Source organism: Pelobates fuscus, chromosome 12, assembly GCF_036172605.1.
Source record: "Pelobates fuscus isolate aPelFus1 chromosome 12, aPelFus1.pri, whole genome shotgun sequence".
Taxonomy (NCBI): Eukaryota; Metazoa; Chordata; class Amphibia; order Anura; family Pelobatidae; genus Pelobates; species Pelobates fuscus.
In genome coordinates this window covers 1,335,347-1,351,008 of record NC_086328.1, presented here as the reverse complement: position 1 = coordinate 1,351,008, position 15,662 = coordinate 1,335,347, and the positions used below count along the sequence as shown (strand labels likewise).

The 15,662-nt window shown below is 49.7% G+C and overlaps 1 protein-coding gene across 4 annotated transcripts in view; it reads left to right on the top strand.

Annotated features, from left to right (window-relative positions):
- The window catches only part of KIFC3 (kinesin family member C3), a 53,749-nt gene that overhangs the window by 6,817 nt on the left and 31,270 nt on the right, over positions 1-15,662 (top strand). The window contains exon 2 of one of the 4 annotated variants that reach the window (XM_063438558.1): positions 12,383-12,461. The exons of 1 other annotated variant lie outside the window; for it this stretch is intronic. In XM_063438558.1, the coding sequence (XP_063294628.1) occupies positions 12,383-12,461 (79 nt within the window). Of the gene's footprint in view, positions 1-12,382; positions 12,462-14,491; positions 14,633-14,735; positions 14,757-15,662 lie in introns of those variants that run through there. 2 more of the 4 variants (XM_063438561.1, XM_063438562.1) reach the window with 2 other exon arrangements.

The window sequence follows — 15,662 nt, the reverse complement described above, 5'->3', positions numbered from 1 at the left end:
ACCGGCTGTGAGGGTGTATCCTCCAAATTTCCTCTATGGGAAGCAGAGTGATTGTGAGTCACTGTCCCAGCAAACTCTGTATAATGAGCCCCACCTGATACAGTCAGACAGGTATGTTCACAGCATCCACTGTCCTCACTCACTCACAGCACAGGATCCACTACCCTCACTCACTCACCGCACAGGATCCGCTCCCCTCACTCACAGCACAGGATCCACTACCCTCACTCACTCACAGCACAGGATCCGCTGTCCTCACTCACTCACCGCACAGAATCCGCTGCCCTCACTCACTCTCAGCACAGGATCCGCTGCCCTCACTCACTCTCAGCACAGGATCCGCTGCCCTCACTCACAGCACAGGATCCGCTGCCCTCACTCACAGCACAGGATCCGCTGCCCTCACTCACAGCACAGGATCCGCTGCCCTCACTCACTCACAGCACAGGATCCGCTACCCTCACTCACTCACAGCACAGGATCCGCTGCCCTCACTCACAGCACAGGATCCGCTGCCCTCACTCACTCACAGCACAGGATCCGCTGCCCTCACTCACTCACAGCACAGGATCCGCTACCCTCACTCACTCACAGCACAGGATCCGCTGCCCTCACTCACTCACAGCACAGGATCCGCTGCCCTCACTCACTCACAGCACCGGATCCGCTGCCCTCACTCACTCACAGCACAGGATCCGCTGCCCTCACTCACAGCACAGGATCCGCTGCCCTCACTCACTCACAGCACAGGATCCGCTGCCCTCACTCACTCACAGCACAGGATCCGCTGCCCTCACTCACAGCACAGGATCCGCTGCCCTCACTCACAGCACAGGATCCACTACCCTCACTCACTGCAAAGGATCCGCTACCCTCACTCACTCACAGCACAAGATCCGCTGCCCTCACTCACTCACAGCACAGGATCCGCTGCCCTCACTCACAGCACAGGATCCGCTGCCCTCACTCACTCACATCACAGGATCCGCTGCCCTCACTCACAGCACAGGATCCACTACCCTCACTCACCGCACAGGATCCACTGCCCTCACTCACTCACAGCACAGGATCCGCTACCCTCACTCACCGCACAGGATCCGCTGCCATCACTCACAGCACAGGATCCGCTGCCCTCACTCACAGCACAGGATCCGCTGCCCTCACTCACTCACATCACAGGATCCGCTGCCCTCACTCACAGCACAGGATCCGCTGCCCTCACTCACTCACAGCACAGGATCCGCTGCCCTCACTCACAGCACAGGATCCGCTGCTCTCACTGACAGCATAGGATCCACTACCCTCACTCACCGCACAGGATCCACTGCCCTCACTCACTCACAGCACAGGATCCGCTGCCCTCACTCACAGCACAGGATCCGTTACCCTCACTCACCGCACAGGATCCGCTACCCTCACTCACCGCACAGGATCCGCTGCCCTCACTCACTCACAGCACAGGATCCGCTGCCCTCACTCACTCACAGCACAGGATCCGCTGCCCTCACTCACTCACAGCACAAGATCCGCTGCCCTCACTCACTCACAGCACAGGATCCGCTGCCCTCACTCACAGCACAGGATCCGCTGCCCTCACTCACTCACATCACAGGATCCGCTGCCCTCACTCACAGCACAGGATCCACTACCCTCACTCACCGCACAGGATCCACTGCCCTCACTCACTCACAGCACAGGATCCGCTGCCCTCACTCACAGCACAGGATCCGCTACCCTCACTCACCGCACAGGATCCGCTGCCCTCACTCACAGCACAGGATCCGCTGCCCTCACTCACAGCACAGGATCCGCTGCCCTCACTCACTCACATCACAGGATCCGCTGCCCTCACTCACTCACAGCACAGGATCCGCTGCCCTCACTCACAGCACAGGATCCGCTGCCCTCACTCACAGCACAGGATCCACTACCCTCACTCACTGCACAGGATCCACTGCCCTCACTCACCGCACAGGATCCACTACCCTCACTCACCGCACAGGATCCACTGCCCTCACTCACCGCACAGGATCCGCTACCCTCACTCACCGCACAGGATCCGCTGCCCTCACTCACCGCACAGGATCCGCTGTCCTCACTCACTTCCAGTTAAGTTATAATAAATAAAAAATAAGAAATAATCCCAAGGCACATCACGGTTTTGCTCATAAATAGAGTATTTATTCATGCATAGAAAATACAACAAGGCATCATTATAGCAGAGAGAAAGTGCATAGTATAGTGCTAAGCCAGTTTATAGTACCAAAACCACAATGTAAGTTAAGTGCTAAATGCACTTGGTATGTGCCTAAGGATTGCTGAGTGAGCTGCTAGAAGGATGTCTGTAATGCCTGTTAGCTCTGCATCGTTTTAATGGAATGCTCTGCTGGTAATGGTGTGAGGCTAGGGGGAGGGGCAAACGTATGGTCTGCCGGTGACAGTGTGGGGGGTATGGTCTGCAAGTGACAGTGTGGGGGGGAAATGGTCTGCTGGTGACAGTGTGTGTGGGGGGGTGGGGGGTATGGTCTGCCAGTGATATTGTGGAGGGGGGAATGGTCTGCCGGTGACAGTGTGGGGGCGAATGGTCTGCTGGTGACAGTGTGGGGGCGAATGGTCTGCTGGTGACAGTGTGGGGGCGAATGGTCTGCTGGTGACAGTGTGGGGGCGAATGGTCTGCTGGTGACAGTGTGGGGGGGGAATGGTCTGCTGGTGACAGTGTGGGGGGGATGGTCTGCTGGTGACAGTGTGTGGGGGGAAGGGTCTGCCGGTGACAGTGGGTGGGTGAAGGGTCTGCTGGTGACATTGTGTGGGGGGAATGGTATGCCGGTGACAGTGTGTGTGTGGGGTATGGTCTGCCGGTGACCATGTGGGGGGGGGGGTGTCTGTCGGTGACAGTGTGTATGTGTGTGTGTGTGTGTGTGGGGGCGTATGATCTGCCGGTGACAGTGTGGGGGGAATGGTTTGCCGGTGACAGTGTGGGAGGTATGGTCTGCCGGTGACAGTGTGGGGGGGGAATGGTCTGTTGGTTACAGTGTGTGGGGGGGTTATGGTCTGCCAGTGACAGTGTGGAGGGGGAATGGTCTGCCGGTGACAGTGTGTATGGGAGGGTGGGGGGTATGGTCTGCCAGTGACAGTGTGGGGGGAGTATGGTCTGCTGGTGACAGTGTTGGAGGAAATGGTCTGCCGGTGACAGTGTGGTGGTGGTGGTGGGGGGGGGGTATGATCTGCTGGTGACAGTGTGTGTGTGGGGGGGGGGGTTATGGTCTGCTGACCGTGTGGGGGAATACTCTGATATTCACTTGTTTCTATGTTATTGAGATTCCCTTGGCTATGACGGATGATAATTAAATATTAAATGCTGGGATTGGGTGTCGGATGAGTTAGTGATCTCCTGATAGACGGCTGGGGATGCTGGCAGTCTGGAGATCGTTCCCAGTATAGTAGTGGGGCAGGTGGTGGTGAGCTTGGTGGTAACTTTGTAGCTTTGGGGTTACGAAGCATTTCTTTCTGTAACAATTCCTCTATATATGTCAAGATAGTTATGGAAGAAGAATGAGATTGCTATTTATTTGCCCCCTGGCTATTTAGTTGTCCAGAGAGGGCAAGCTGAGGCCCACACGAGAAAACACCAGTCAAGCACTCTAACCAGTATAGGGGTGCTGTAGTGCTTATGGTGCTATGCCCGGGTGCGCTCCATTTTTGGACTGATCCACTGCCCCAGTCAGCTCCTAAACGAATCCTTGATTGGCTGTGTCAGCTGACAGCACTAAGCCCTGCACTGCTGAACTTAGATTAGACAGAGCTTTTGGCTCTCTGACTGATGTAGTGGAGGTGGGGAGCGGTGCCCAGTGGACCCCAGGTAAGACATCAAACTGCTCTAAAACACTCCTTGCACCATAACCACTTCAGTGTACTATATTCTTATAGCTTTACATTTTATATCTCCGGGGTTTTTACAGCAGTGAATCCAAGCGTTAGTAATTCTAGAGTCACGCATTTAGTGATGCTGAGCCGGGCACTAAATCAGAATGAGTCATTCCCACGGACTAATCTGACCCCTCAATGGGAAAATGCTCTCTGAAATAAAGCCGCCTCTGTATCCAAACAATGGACAGTGTGTCCAAGTCTCCGTGCCAGCTCCTCTAATGAGGACACACTATCCCTGTACTCATCTTTTTCTTTACAAAGTTCCAACATGTGCAGCAGTGCAGTAGCACAGAATTGTGTGTCCGTGATCACATAGGATGATATTGTCCGTAATAATGTGGCCGCCTGGTACCTCTGGGTACCTCCGCCAAACACGCTTCCTAGCTATCGCAAGGACACCATTAGTACTTCAGCCCCTAGTCGCCACAGCTTGGCTGGGGTCTCGTTGTTACTTCCCACCCTGGCACAGGGTCCTGGATCCAGCTTCCAGTGCTCAAAGCTCTCCTGCAGAGAGTATAACTGTATAGTGCTTATAGCTGTTAAAGCTTGCCCCCCACAGACATTAGCCGAGACTTAATGCTGGGAGTGAACTGGTTTAATGGGCATGGTACAGGCAATTTATACACAGACCCCCAGCATACAATGCAAGCCCCCCATAAATCTCTGTGCCTGGGAGATAATTGCATTTAACACCGGTGAGTCCCTGTGGTGTTAATAGGAGGATGTAATGAATAGGTGAGAGTGGATAATTGTTTGTAAGATGGTGTGGATTCTACTCCAAAATGTTGATATTATCGGGCACTGCCACCAGATGTGTGCATGGTGGGCTTCTTTGTGTTTGCATCTCCAACAGAGGTCAGTGGTCGTGTTGTGTATTTTCACTGGTGTGATATGCCAGCGGGTGATACGTTTAACCCCTTAAGGACACATGACGTGTGTGACATGTCGTGATTCCTTTTTATTCCAGAAGTTTGGTCCTTGAGGTGTTAAAGTTACTCTCTTGTGCGGTTAGGGAGGTGGTCGATGTATGTGCTGTTTTGAGAATGGTGCACCATTGTTGTTGTGAGATATTTGTTTGGAGTTCGCCTGTCCATCGGGTCGTGTATTTTGGAAGATCCAACTCTTTTGATTCTCTAATTACTGTGTACATAGTAGAGAGGACTTGGTCAGCGATCTCCCCCCTTCAGGTAATAGGTCACGGGTTTTAATGAAATGTACTAATTGGTTATGGTGCAGGTGTTGGTTTCCTGTGTGGGTAGGAGTAGGTATGATTTGCGTTAGGCTTTTTATTTTGCCATTCAACAGCATATCTCGCAGTTGAAGCGAGGGGCCTTCGTGGTATTGGTCATATGTCTCCCCTGAGTGTCCCTTTTGGAACTGTGGGTATTGTGTGAGCGGGTAGAGCGGAGAGGGGTGTGGTGATATAGTTGTCTTTTTCCTAGTTTGTGCTAGGTTTTAAGTGTTGTAGAGATGGTTGGGTGGGCGTTGCGATGTCGAGGTTGTGTGGGGCACGGTTTAAGCTACGGGCACACTCTTAAGGGTGTCTCCGTGATAGAGTTTTTAAGAAGCAGCCATTGTTGAGTCGGTGTGGTTTTTGTCCATTCGTATATTCTTTGCAAGTGGGCTGCTTTGTGGTAGAGATCTATGTCAGGCAGGTTTAGTCCTTCCTGGTCCTTGCTTCTGGTTAAGATTGTGTGTGCCAAACGAGGTGGCGTGTTGGCCCATATGAATTTTGAGAATATAGATTTGATTGAATTGAAGAATTTAGTTGGAATTATGATGGGTAGTGTCTGCAAGAGATACAGAATGCGGGGTAGAAGATTCATTTTTATGATGTTGATCCTGCAGAACCACCCGAAATAAGGTCTGTGCCAGGTTTGGAGGTCTTTGGTAATAGTTGACAGCAGTGGAGGAAAATTTAGGTGATAAATGGAGTCTAGTCTGGGTGGGATGTGTACACCTAAATATTTAATGGACTTGGTTGCCCATGTGAAGTTATATTTGTTTTGTAGTTGAGTGTCTATTATTTTTATTGTTGTGAAGATAGGTAATAAGTCGCATTTGGATATATTGGCTTGGAAGTTGGAGACTTTACTGTATGTCTCCATTTCGGTTAGAATGCATGGTATTGTTGAAATTGGGTTTGAAATGGTAAATAGAATGTCATCTGCGAAGGCTGTGATCTTGTATTCATGTTTATGATTTTAAGTCCCTGGATGTAGCTATTATCTCTAATCCCCTGGAGAAAGGGTTCTAGGACTAGTATGAAGAGAAGGGGCGAGAGGGGACAACCTTGCCTTTTGCAATTTATAATGGCTAATGAATGGGATAGTTGACCATTGATGCGCAATCAGGCTGTAGGGGTAGAGTATACAGCATTCAGCCATTCTTGCCATCTAGGTCCAAAGCCCAAGTGTCTCATCGTGTGTATTAGAAGCGCCCGAAGAGAATTCAAGGATCTCTTCGGTAGATGGTTGAGTATGTTTCAAATTGTATAGGCTTGTGTAAAATGTATGGAAGGCATTGATTATATCTGGCATGTGGCATGTCAGTGTTCCATCCTCCTGTTTGATTTCAGCGATACAGGTGGATTGTCTTTCTTGTTGTAGGGATTTTGCCAAGATTTTACCGGCTTTACCTCCCTGGGTATAGTATGTGTTTTTGGTTAAAGATAATTCCCGTTTGACATGTAAGTGGAGAAGGGTCGTCAGTTCAGTTCTTTTGGCTAGTAATAATTTGTACCCTTCCAGTGAGGAGGTGTGGTAGTGGTTGCTCTGTAGGGATGAGTTGGTTGATTTTGTGTTCTCGTTTGCGTTTAAACGAAGAGGCTATTCGGATTACTTCTCCTCTAAGTACCGCTTTATGGGCTTCCAAGATTAGAGCTGACGATGTGTCTGGATGTGTGTTTTCTCTAAAATAGTTTGTGGCTGCCTCCTGTATTTGTTTAATGACCTCTTTATTGTTTAAGATCAGGTTGTTAAGTTCCCATTGCGATGCTGGGCTTGGTAGGGAGGAAATGGACAGCGTTACTGTCAGTGGGGCATGGTCTGCCCACGAGATGGGGCCATAAGTGGCTGATTTCACTAAGGGTAAGTATCTATGTTGCAGGAATATCGTGTCGATACGAGAGTATGTACCTGTAGGGGGAGATTAGAACGAGTAGTCTTTCTTTGTGGGTTAAATGGCTCTCCAGGTATCATACAGTTGAGCTGTATGTAGGGTACTTTTAATTTGCAGTCGCGGTTGTTACTGATAACTTTGTGCAGGGGCTGTGGTATCTAGGTTCCCGTCAAGGCGGAAATTGATGTCTCCTCTTATAATCAGTATTCCTTCTTGAAATATCGAATTTTCTTGAGGGCTAAATTTTGTTTCTTATTGGGCAAGTAGATGTTGGCTAGGGTAATTAGAGTGTTGCCTATTTTCCCTTTTACAAATACAAATCTACCCGAGTCGTCAACATGTTTGTCTTGGAGTGTGAATTGCACTTTGTGTCCTATGAGTATTGCCATGCCTCTGCCTTTTGCTTCGGTGTAGTGGCTAAAGTATCCTTTTGGATAATCTTTATTTTGTAGTTTAGGAGGTGAATCTTTACGGAACAAGTGTGTCTCCTGAATGAAGACTATTTGTGCCTTATGAAAATCTGATAGAGCCATTGATCTTTTTTCAGGGGTGTTTAAACCTCTGGCGTTTTGTGTGTGTAATGTTATTGCTACCGATTCCGCTTCTAGACAAGTTAGGAGAATGGTGCTTGGGAGAAAGGAACTATCTGCTCGGGAGAGCATTCGCTCCCTAAAAGCCAGGGTGAGCGTTTGTCGGTGTTTGCACAGGAACCCCCGAAAATAGACTGCCCGTTGCCTCTTTTCCTCTGGAACTGTTTTGGGCTATCACCTTGTGGTCAGCTGGTCAGAACTTTGACCGAATGGCGATTTAGTTCTACCGAAGGGAGCTGAGTGCCCAAGTTGTCCAGCGCTCAGATCCCTTTGGTAGAACAGAATCACCATTAGATCTGAGCTATTTGGGGATATAAGACTTGTGAGGTTCCTGTATATTTTGGATATGTTTTTGGGGTATTTTGTATATTTTTGTAATTGAGTTATCTTTCTTTTGATTCAATTCTCCCAGACACAGAGACACCTGGGAGTGGTTTGCACTATTTTCTATGGAGACTGGGGGTCTGTGCATAAAAGGCTGAGTTTGAAATGATAAACCTCAGTTGACTCCCAGAACTATGTGTCGTCTAGTTACTGGGGGGAACGCGTTATGATCACTGAGCAGCCCTTCTTATAGCTTCGAGGAAGAATTAGAGAGATACCTAATCAGGGTATTCGAGCTCCGCTACACTGTATTAATCCAGATTTGGTGTTACCATGGCAATAATACCACATATTTAAACCCTAAGACTCGGAGCATTGGGCTTTTCCATATGATGATTTTCAGCACTGGTTTAGATAAATTGGGTGCAGGTCACTAAAACAGCCTATGTTTACATGTGGTTACCTGTACAATAAACAGACAGTAAACTGCATGTATGACGCGCAGACACAAACCCTGCAAGACGCGCAGCCTGCACACCAGGCACAAACCCTGAGAGACGCGCAGCCTGCACACCAGACACAAACCCTGAAAGACGCACAGCCTGCACACCGGACACAAACCCTGCAAGACGCGCAGCCTGCACACCGGACACAAACTCTGAAAGACGCGCAGCCTGCACACCAGACACAAACCCTGAAAGATGCACAGCCTGCACACCAGACACAAACCCTGAAAGACGCGCAGCCTGCACACCAGACACAAACCCTGCAAGATGCGCAGCCTGCACACCAGACACAAACCCTGCAAGATGCGCAGCCTGCACACCAGACACAAACCCTGAAAGACGCGCAGCCTGCACACCAGACACAAACCCTGCAAGACGCGCAGCCTGCACACCGGACACAAACCCTGCAAGACACGCAGTCTGCACACCAGACACAAACCCTGAAAGACGCGCAGCCTGCACACCAGACACAAACCCTGCAAGACGCGCAGCCTGCACACCAGGCACAAACCCTGAAAGACGCGCAGCCTGCACACCAGGCACAAACCCTGCAAGACGCGCAGCCTGCACACCAGGCACAAACCCTGAAAGACGCGCAGCCTGCACACCGGACACAAACCCTGAAAGATGCGCAGCCTGCACACCAGGCACAAACCCTGCAAGACGTGCAGCCTGCACACCAGACACAAACCCTGAAAGATGCGCAGCCTGCACACCAGACACAAACCCTGAAAGACGCGCAGCCTGCACACCAGACACAAACCCTGAAAGACTCGCAGCCTGCACACCAGACACAAACCCTGCAAGACGCGCAGCCTGCACACCAGACACAAACCCTGAAAGACACGCAGCCTGCACACCAGACACAAACCCTGAAAGATGCACAGCCTGCACACCAGACACAAACCCTGCAAGACGCGCAGCCTGCACACCAGACACAAACCCTGAGAGATGCACAGCCTGCACACCAGACACAAACCCTGAAAGACTCGCAGCCTGCACACCAGACACAAACCCTGCAAGACGCGCAGCCTGCACACCAGGCACAAACCCTGAAAGACACGCAGTCTGCACACCAGACACAAACCCTGCAAGACGCGCAGCCTGCACACCAGACACAAACCCTGAGAGATGCACAGCCTGCACACCAGACACAAACCCTGAAAGACGCGCAGCCTGCACACCAGACACAAACCCTGAGAGATGCACAGCCTGCACACCAGACACAAACCCTGAAAGACTTGCAGCCTGCACACCAGACACAAACCCTGAGAGATGCACAGCCTGCACACCAGACACAAACCCTGAAAGATGCGCAGCCTGCACACCAGACACAAACCCTGCAAGACGCGCAGCCTGCACACCAGACACAAACCCTGAAAGATGCGCAGCCTGCACACCAGACACAAACCCTGAAAGACTCGCAGCCTGCACACCAGGCACAAACCCTGAGAGACGCGCAGCCTGCACACTGGACACAAACCCTGAAAGACGCGCAGCCTGCACACCAGACACAAACCCTGAAAGATGCGCAGCCGGCACACCAGACACAAACCCTGCAAGACGCGCAGCCTGCACACCAGACACAAACCCTGAAAGATGCGCAGCCTGCACACCAGACACAAACCCTGAAAGACTCGCAGCCTGCACACTGGACACAAACCCTGAAAGACGCGCAGCCTGCACACCAGACACAAACCCTGAAAGATGCGCAGCCTGCACACCAGACACAAACCCTGCAAGATGCGCAGCCTGCACACCAGGCACAAACCCTGAAAGACACGCAGCCTGCACACCAGACACAAACCCTGCAAGATGCGCAGCCTGCACACCAGACACAAACCCTGCAAGACGCGCAGCCTGCACACCGGACACAAACCCTGCAAGATGCGCAGCCTGCACACCAGACACAAACCCTGCAAGACGCGCAGCCTGCACACCAGACACAAACCCTGCAAGACGCGCAGCCTGCACACCAGACACAAACCCTGCAAGACGCGCAGCCTGCACACCAGACACAAACCCTGAAAGATGCGCAGCCTGCACACCAGACACAAACCCTGCAAGACGCGCAGCCTGCACACCGGACACAAACCCTGAAAGACGCGCAGCCTGCACACAGGAAACAATCCCCAGGGTATAATCGCTGAGCTCTGCTAAGAGCTTGTTTCTGTTCCTGCTCTCTGAAATTCGGAGAGGTCGACCTACTGGAAGCTGGACCCTGGTCTTGGGTCCAGAGTGGGTGGAGATGGCGAGAACCCAACCAAGCTGCGCGGTTCGTGGGGTCTGCAGTGGTTATGGTGTCAGGTGGAGTGCTTGGAGCCCTCGGAAAGCACTACGAGCATCCGTCAGCGGAGGGTACCCGGTCGGGGTGCTAAGCAGTTCCGTTACAATGCCTCACCCCATGTATGCCGTACACAGAGAGCAGGATACATTGAAAAAAACATGATCGCAGTCGGACTAGGCGTACCGCCATACCATCTGATAGAAAGACTTGTCTTGCCGGCCAGTGTGTCCTTGGTGTACGTGTTCTGTAGAGACCAAGGTCAGTGAACTGATAAGATAACACACATTACTGACCGCACTCCATCTCTTTACTGGAGGAGGGTGAGTGTGCTGTGTTTACATACAACTGGCTGTGCAAAGCTGCTCTACAGCTGTACCAATCACCATGGAAACCAAGGGACTGTTCCTGCTGATTGCCCTACAGCTGAAACAGTCACCATGGAAACCAATGGAATGTTCCTGCTGATTGCCCTACAGCTGAAACAGTCACCATGGAAACCAATGGAATGTTCCTGCTGATTGCTCTACAGATGAACCAATCACCATGGAAACCAATGGAATGTTCCTGCTGATTGCTCTACAGCTGAAACAGTCACCATGGAAACCAATGGAATGTTCCTGCTGATTGCTCTACATCTGAAACAATCGCCATGGAAACCAATGGAATGTTCCTGCTGATTGCTCTACATCTGAAACAATCGCCATGGAAACCAATGGAATGTTCCTGCTGATTGCTCTACAGCTGAAACAATCACCATGGAAACCAATGGAATGTTCCTGCTGATTGCTCTACAGCTGATACAATCGCCATGGAAACCAATGTAATGTTCCTGCTGATTGCTCTACAGCTGAAACAGTCACCATGGAAACCAATGGAATGTTCCTGCTGATTGCGCTACAGCTGAAACAATCACCATGGAAACCAATGGAATGTTCCTGCTGATTGCCCTACAGCTGATACAATCACCATGGAAACCAATGTAATGTTCCTGCTGATTGCTCTACAGCTGTAACAGTCACCATGGAAACCAATGGAATGTTCCTGCTGATTGCTCTACAGCTGAAACAATCACCATGGAAACCAATGGAATGTTCCTGCTGATTGCTCTACAGCTGAAACAGTCACCATGGAAACCAATGGAATGTTCCTGCTGATTGCGCTACAGCTGAAACAATCACCATGGAAACCAATGTAATGTTCCTGCTGATTGCTCTACAGCTGTAACAGTCACCATGGAAACCAATGGAATGTTCCTGCTGATTGCTCTACAGCTGAAACAATCACCATGGAAACCAATGGAATGTTCCCGCTGATTGCTCTACAGCTGATACAATCACCGTGGAAACCAATGGAATGTTCCTGCTGATTGCTCTACAGCTGATACAATCACCGTGGAAACCAATGGGATGTTCCTGCTGATTGCTCCCATTTAGCACTCTGTATAAAGTTTAATTCTGAGCTCTGATGTAATCACTGTATTATCTCGGTGGATGACATCACCATTCCAGCAGAGTTTGTGCGAGTGTGGTTTGTGAATGGCATTTCCTTCATATTATTATGTTTCACAAACGCAATAAGGATTTAAAGGGAAAGTGCACTAATAATAATAACTGTTTCTGTCCCCCCAGAGGATCGGGTGCGCTCGTTGTGCCGGCTCATTGTACTGCCAGCAGTGGATGGTGAGGGGAGGTCCCTGCACACACGTTGGTGAGTAAGAGACCTATAGGTTCTCTCTCTCTCTCTCTCTGTCCCTCTTGCTCTGTGTCGCTCTCTCTGTGTCTCGCTCTCTCTCTCTCTGTGTCTTTCTCTCTCGCTCTATGTCACTGTGGCAAAGATGCCTCTGCCACAAGCTCCTGGAGGAGCCTGCTGGCTAGTCTCCTGCCCAAGGACTATGGGCCATGTAAAAGACCTTGTTTGTGGGGTTTCCCTGTACTGTTCGGGAACCGAACAAATCTACAAACTATGGACCACCCATATGCTTGTTAGCCTTATTGACACCTTAATAATGATTCACACCTCAGTGTTCTAAGTGTTTGGCTGGGTGGCCGCTGTTCGGTCGTCGACTACAAGGAACAAAATTTGGACACTTAACCTCGCAAACACCACTGAACTTCCATCCTCGCCTGCGTTCGTTTCTTTACATCTGTTGCACTGTTGGGTGATATTGTTTGCATGGATTAGGTGAACAATCTTTGTATTGCAGATATGGACTACATTCGGTAGTTTGTTTGTTTTTGTACTCCCGAAAGAGACCGACCGCTACCACTGATTCTATGGAACTATTTTGGGCAGGTGCCTCGTGTGCGGTTGGTCAAAACTTTACCCCGGTGGCGTTTCGGCTGTGTTCGTGGGATCTGAGCGCTTTTTTGACATGTTGTGCGTTCAGATCCAGGCTATCCTGGGATATAAGATTTGAGGGGGTACCTGGTTATTATATGTCTGTTTTGGGGTGTTGAAAATATTGTAGATTTTTCTGTACCTGAGAGATAATTTAGTTATATTTTTTTCTCACGCAATTATCTCTCAGGCACAGAGGATCTTGAGAGAAAAGACTCATTGGTTTTGTATGAGAAACCCCATGTAGGGGTCTATGCATAAAAGACAGTGTGTGGCCCCTAATAAAGTCCATTCACTCCCTGGATTGTCTCGACTAATGTCTGTGGGGGAATGTTATACTGCTCTAGTCACTGTTATACAGCTATACTCTCTGGAGGAGAGCTCTAACCACTGAGAGCTGGATCCAGGACCCTGGTCCAGGATGGGCCAGACCCAGTGGTATATTTTGGATTTGTGCTGCCCTAGGCAAGACTAAATTCGGGCACCCCCAAAATCTAAATTTGCCCCCCCTATTCGTGTCTAGGCTACTTTTTTGACTGACAGACACATGCCCTCATTGATACATGCACTGATATACACTCACTGACAGATACACAGTCATTGGCACACACTGTTTAACCGACACACACTGACAGGCACACACTCTCAGCTACAAATAAAATAACATACACACACTCACAGGCACACCCATTCTCCCTGAAAGACACATATTTTCACTCACTCACAGACACACACTGACAGCTACACTCACTCACTCACTCACTCACTCACTGTAAGGCGGACAGCCCCAGAACATGAGGCAAACAAGGCATTTGTCTGGGAGCTTGGGCTGGCATTTTTTGGCACCCACCCCTGAAAGTGACGCCCTAGGCAAATGCCTTGTTTGCCTTGTGGTAAATACATCCCTGGCCAGACCATCTAAGCTGCGGCGGCTAGGGGCTAAAGTGCTTATGGTGTCCCGGCGATACCTAGGAAGCGTGTTTGGCTGAGGTACCGAGTTGGGGTAGCAGGCGGTCTGCCACAGTTGCTCTCTCTCACTCTGTCTCTCTCTCTTGCATTGTGTCGCGCTCTCTTGGTGTCATCGTCTCTTTCTTTCACTCCCCCTCTCTCTCACTGTTTGTTTCTCCTTTGTCTTTCACTGTCATTTGATCCCTCTTTCTGTCTCTATCCCCCCTTTTTCTGTAGCGGTCTCTCACTCTCCCCTCTCTGTTGCTGTCTCTCTCTCCTCTCTGTCGCAGTCTCTCACTTTCCCTCTCTCTCAGTCGCTGTCTCGCACTACCCCTTGCAGGTACAGGGCAGTCTCTCTGTTGAGGAGGGACATGCATGTAGTATAGAGTAAGTCTCATTCTCCCCCCCCGGGGATGGGGAGGGACATACAAGCTGCAGGTAGGAAGCAGGTTAGCTTGCATTCCAGCCATACCTGCTTGGGGTGAGCGTCAGACAGCAGTGGATTGCCAGTTTGCCCCAGGGCAGCAGCGAGAGACAGGGTTCTGACTGGCCATTCTCAGGGATCGATCAGAGCCATTAGTTTGCAGTCACAGGTGAGAGAATTACCTGGGGGTAGATACCAGAGGGTGGCTGTCTGTGAAGGGGTGATTGTTTGACTTCGTCCACAGACGGACAATTTCTCTATAATCCCGTGAACCTCAGTACATTGAGCTGTGTGTACGTTATTCAGTATATTGCGCTGTGTGTACGTTATTCAGTATATTAGGCTGTGTGTACGTTATTATATTGAGCTGTGTGTACGTTATTATATTGGGCTGTGTGTACGTTATTCTGTATATTGGGCTGTGTGTACGTTATTCAGTATATTGCGCTGTGTGTACGTTATTATATTGAGCTGTGTGTACGTTATTATATTAGGCTGTGTGTACGTTATTCTGTATATTGGGCTGTGTGTACGTTATTATATTGGGCTGTGTGTACGTTATTCAGTATATTGCGCTGTGTGTACGTTATTATATTGCGCTGTGTGTACGTTATTCAGTATATTGAGCTGTGTGTACGTTATTATATTGGGCTGTGTGTACGTTATTATATTGGGCTGTGTGTACGTTATTCTGTATATTGGGCTGTGTGTACGTTATTATATTGGGCTGTGTGTACGTTATTATATTGGGCTGTGTGTACGTTATTCAGTATATTGCGCTGTGTGTACGTTATTCAGTATATTGCGCTGTGTGTACGTTATTCAGTATATTGCGCTGTGTGTACGTTATTCAGTATATTGCGCTGTGTGTACGTTATTATATTGGGCTGTGTGTACGTTATTCAGTATATTGCGCTGTGTGTACGTTATTCAGTATATTGCGCTGTGTGTACGTTATTCAGTATATTGCGCTGTGTGTACGTTATTATATTGCGCTGTGTGTACGTTATTATATTGCGCTGTGTGTACGTTATTCAGTATATTGCGCTGTGTGTACGTTATTCAGTATATTGCGCTGTGTGTACGTTATTCAGTATATTGCGCTGTGTGTACGTTATTCAGTATATTGAGCTGTGTGTACGTTATTCAGTATATTGCGCTGTGTGTACGTTATTCAGTATATTGCGCTGTGTGTACGT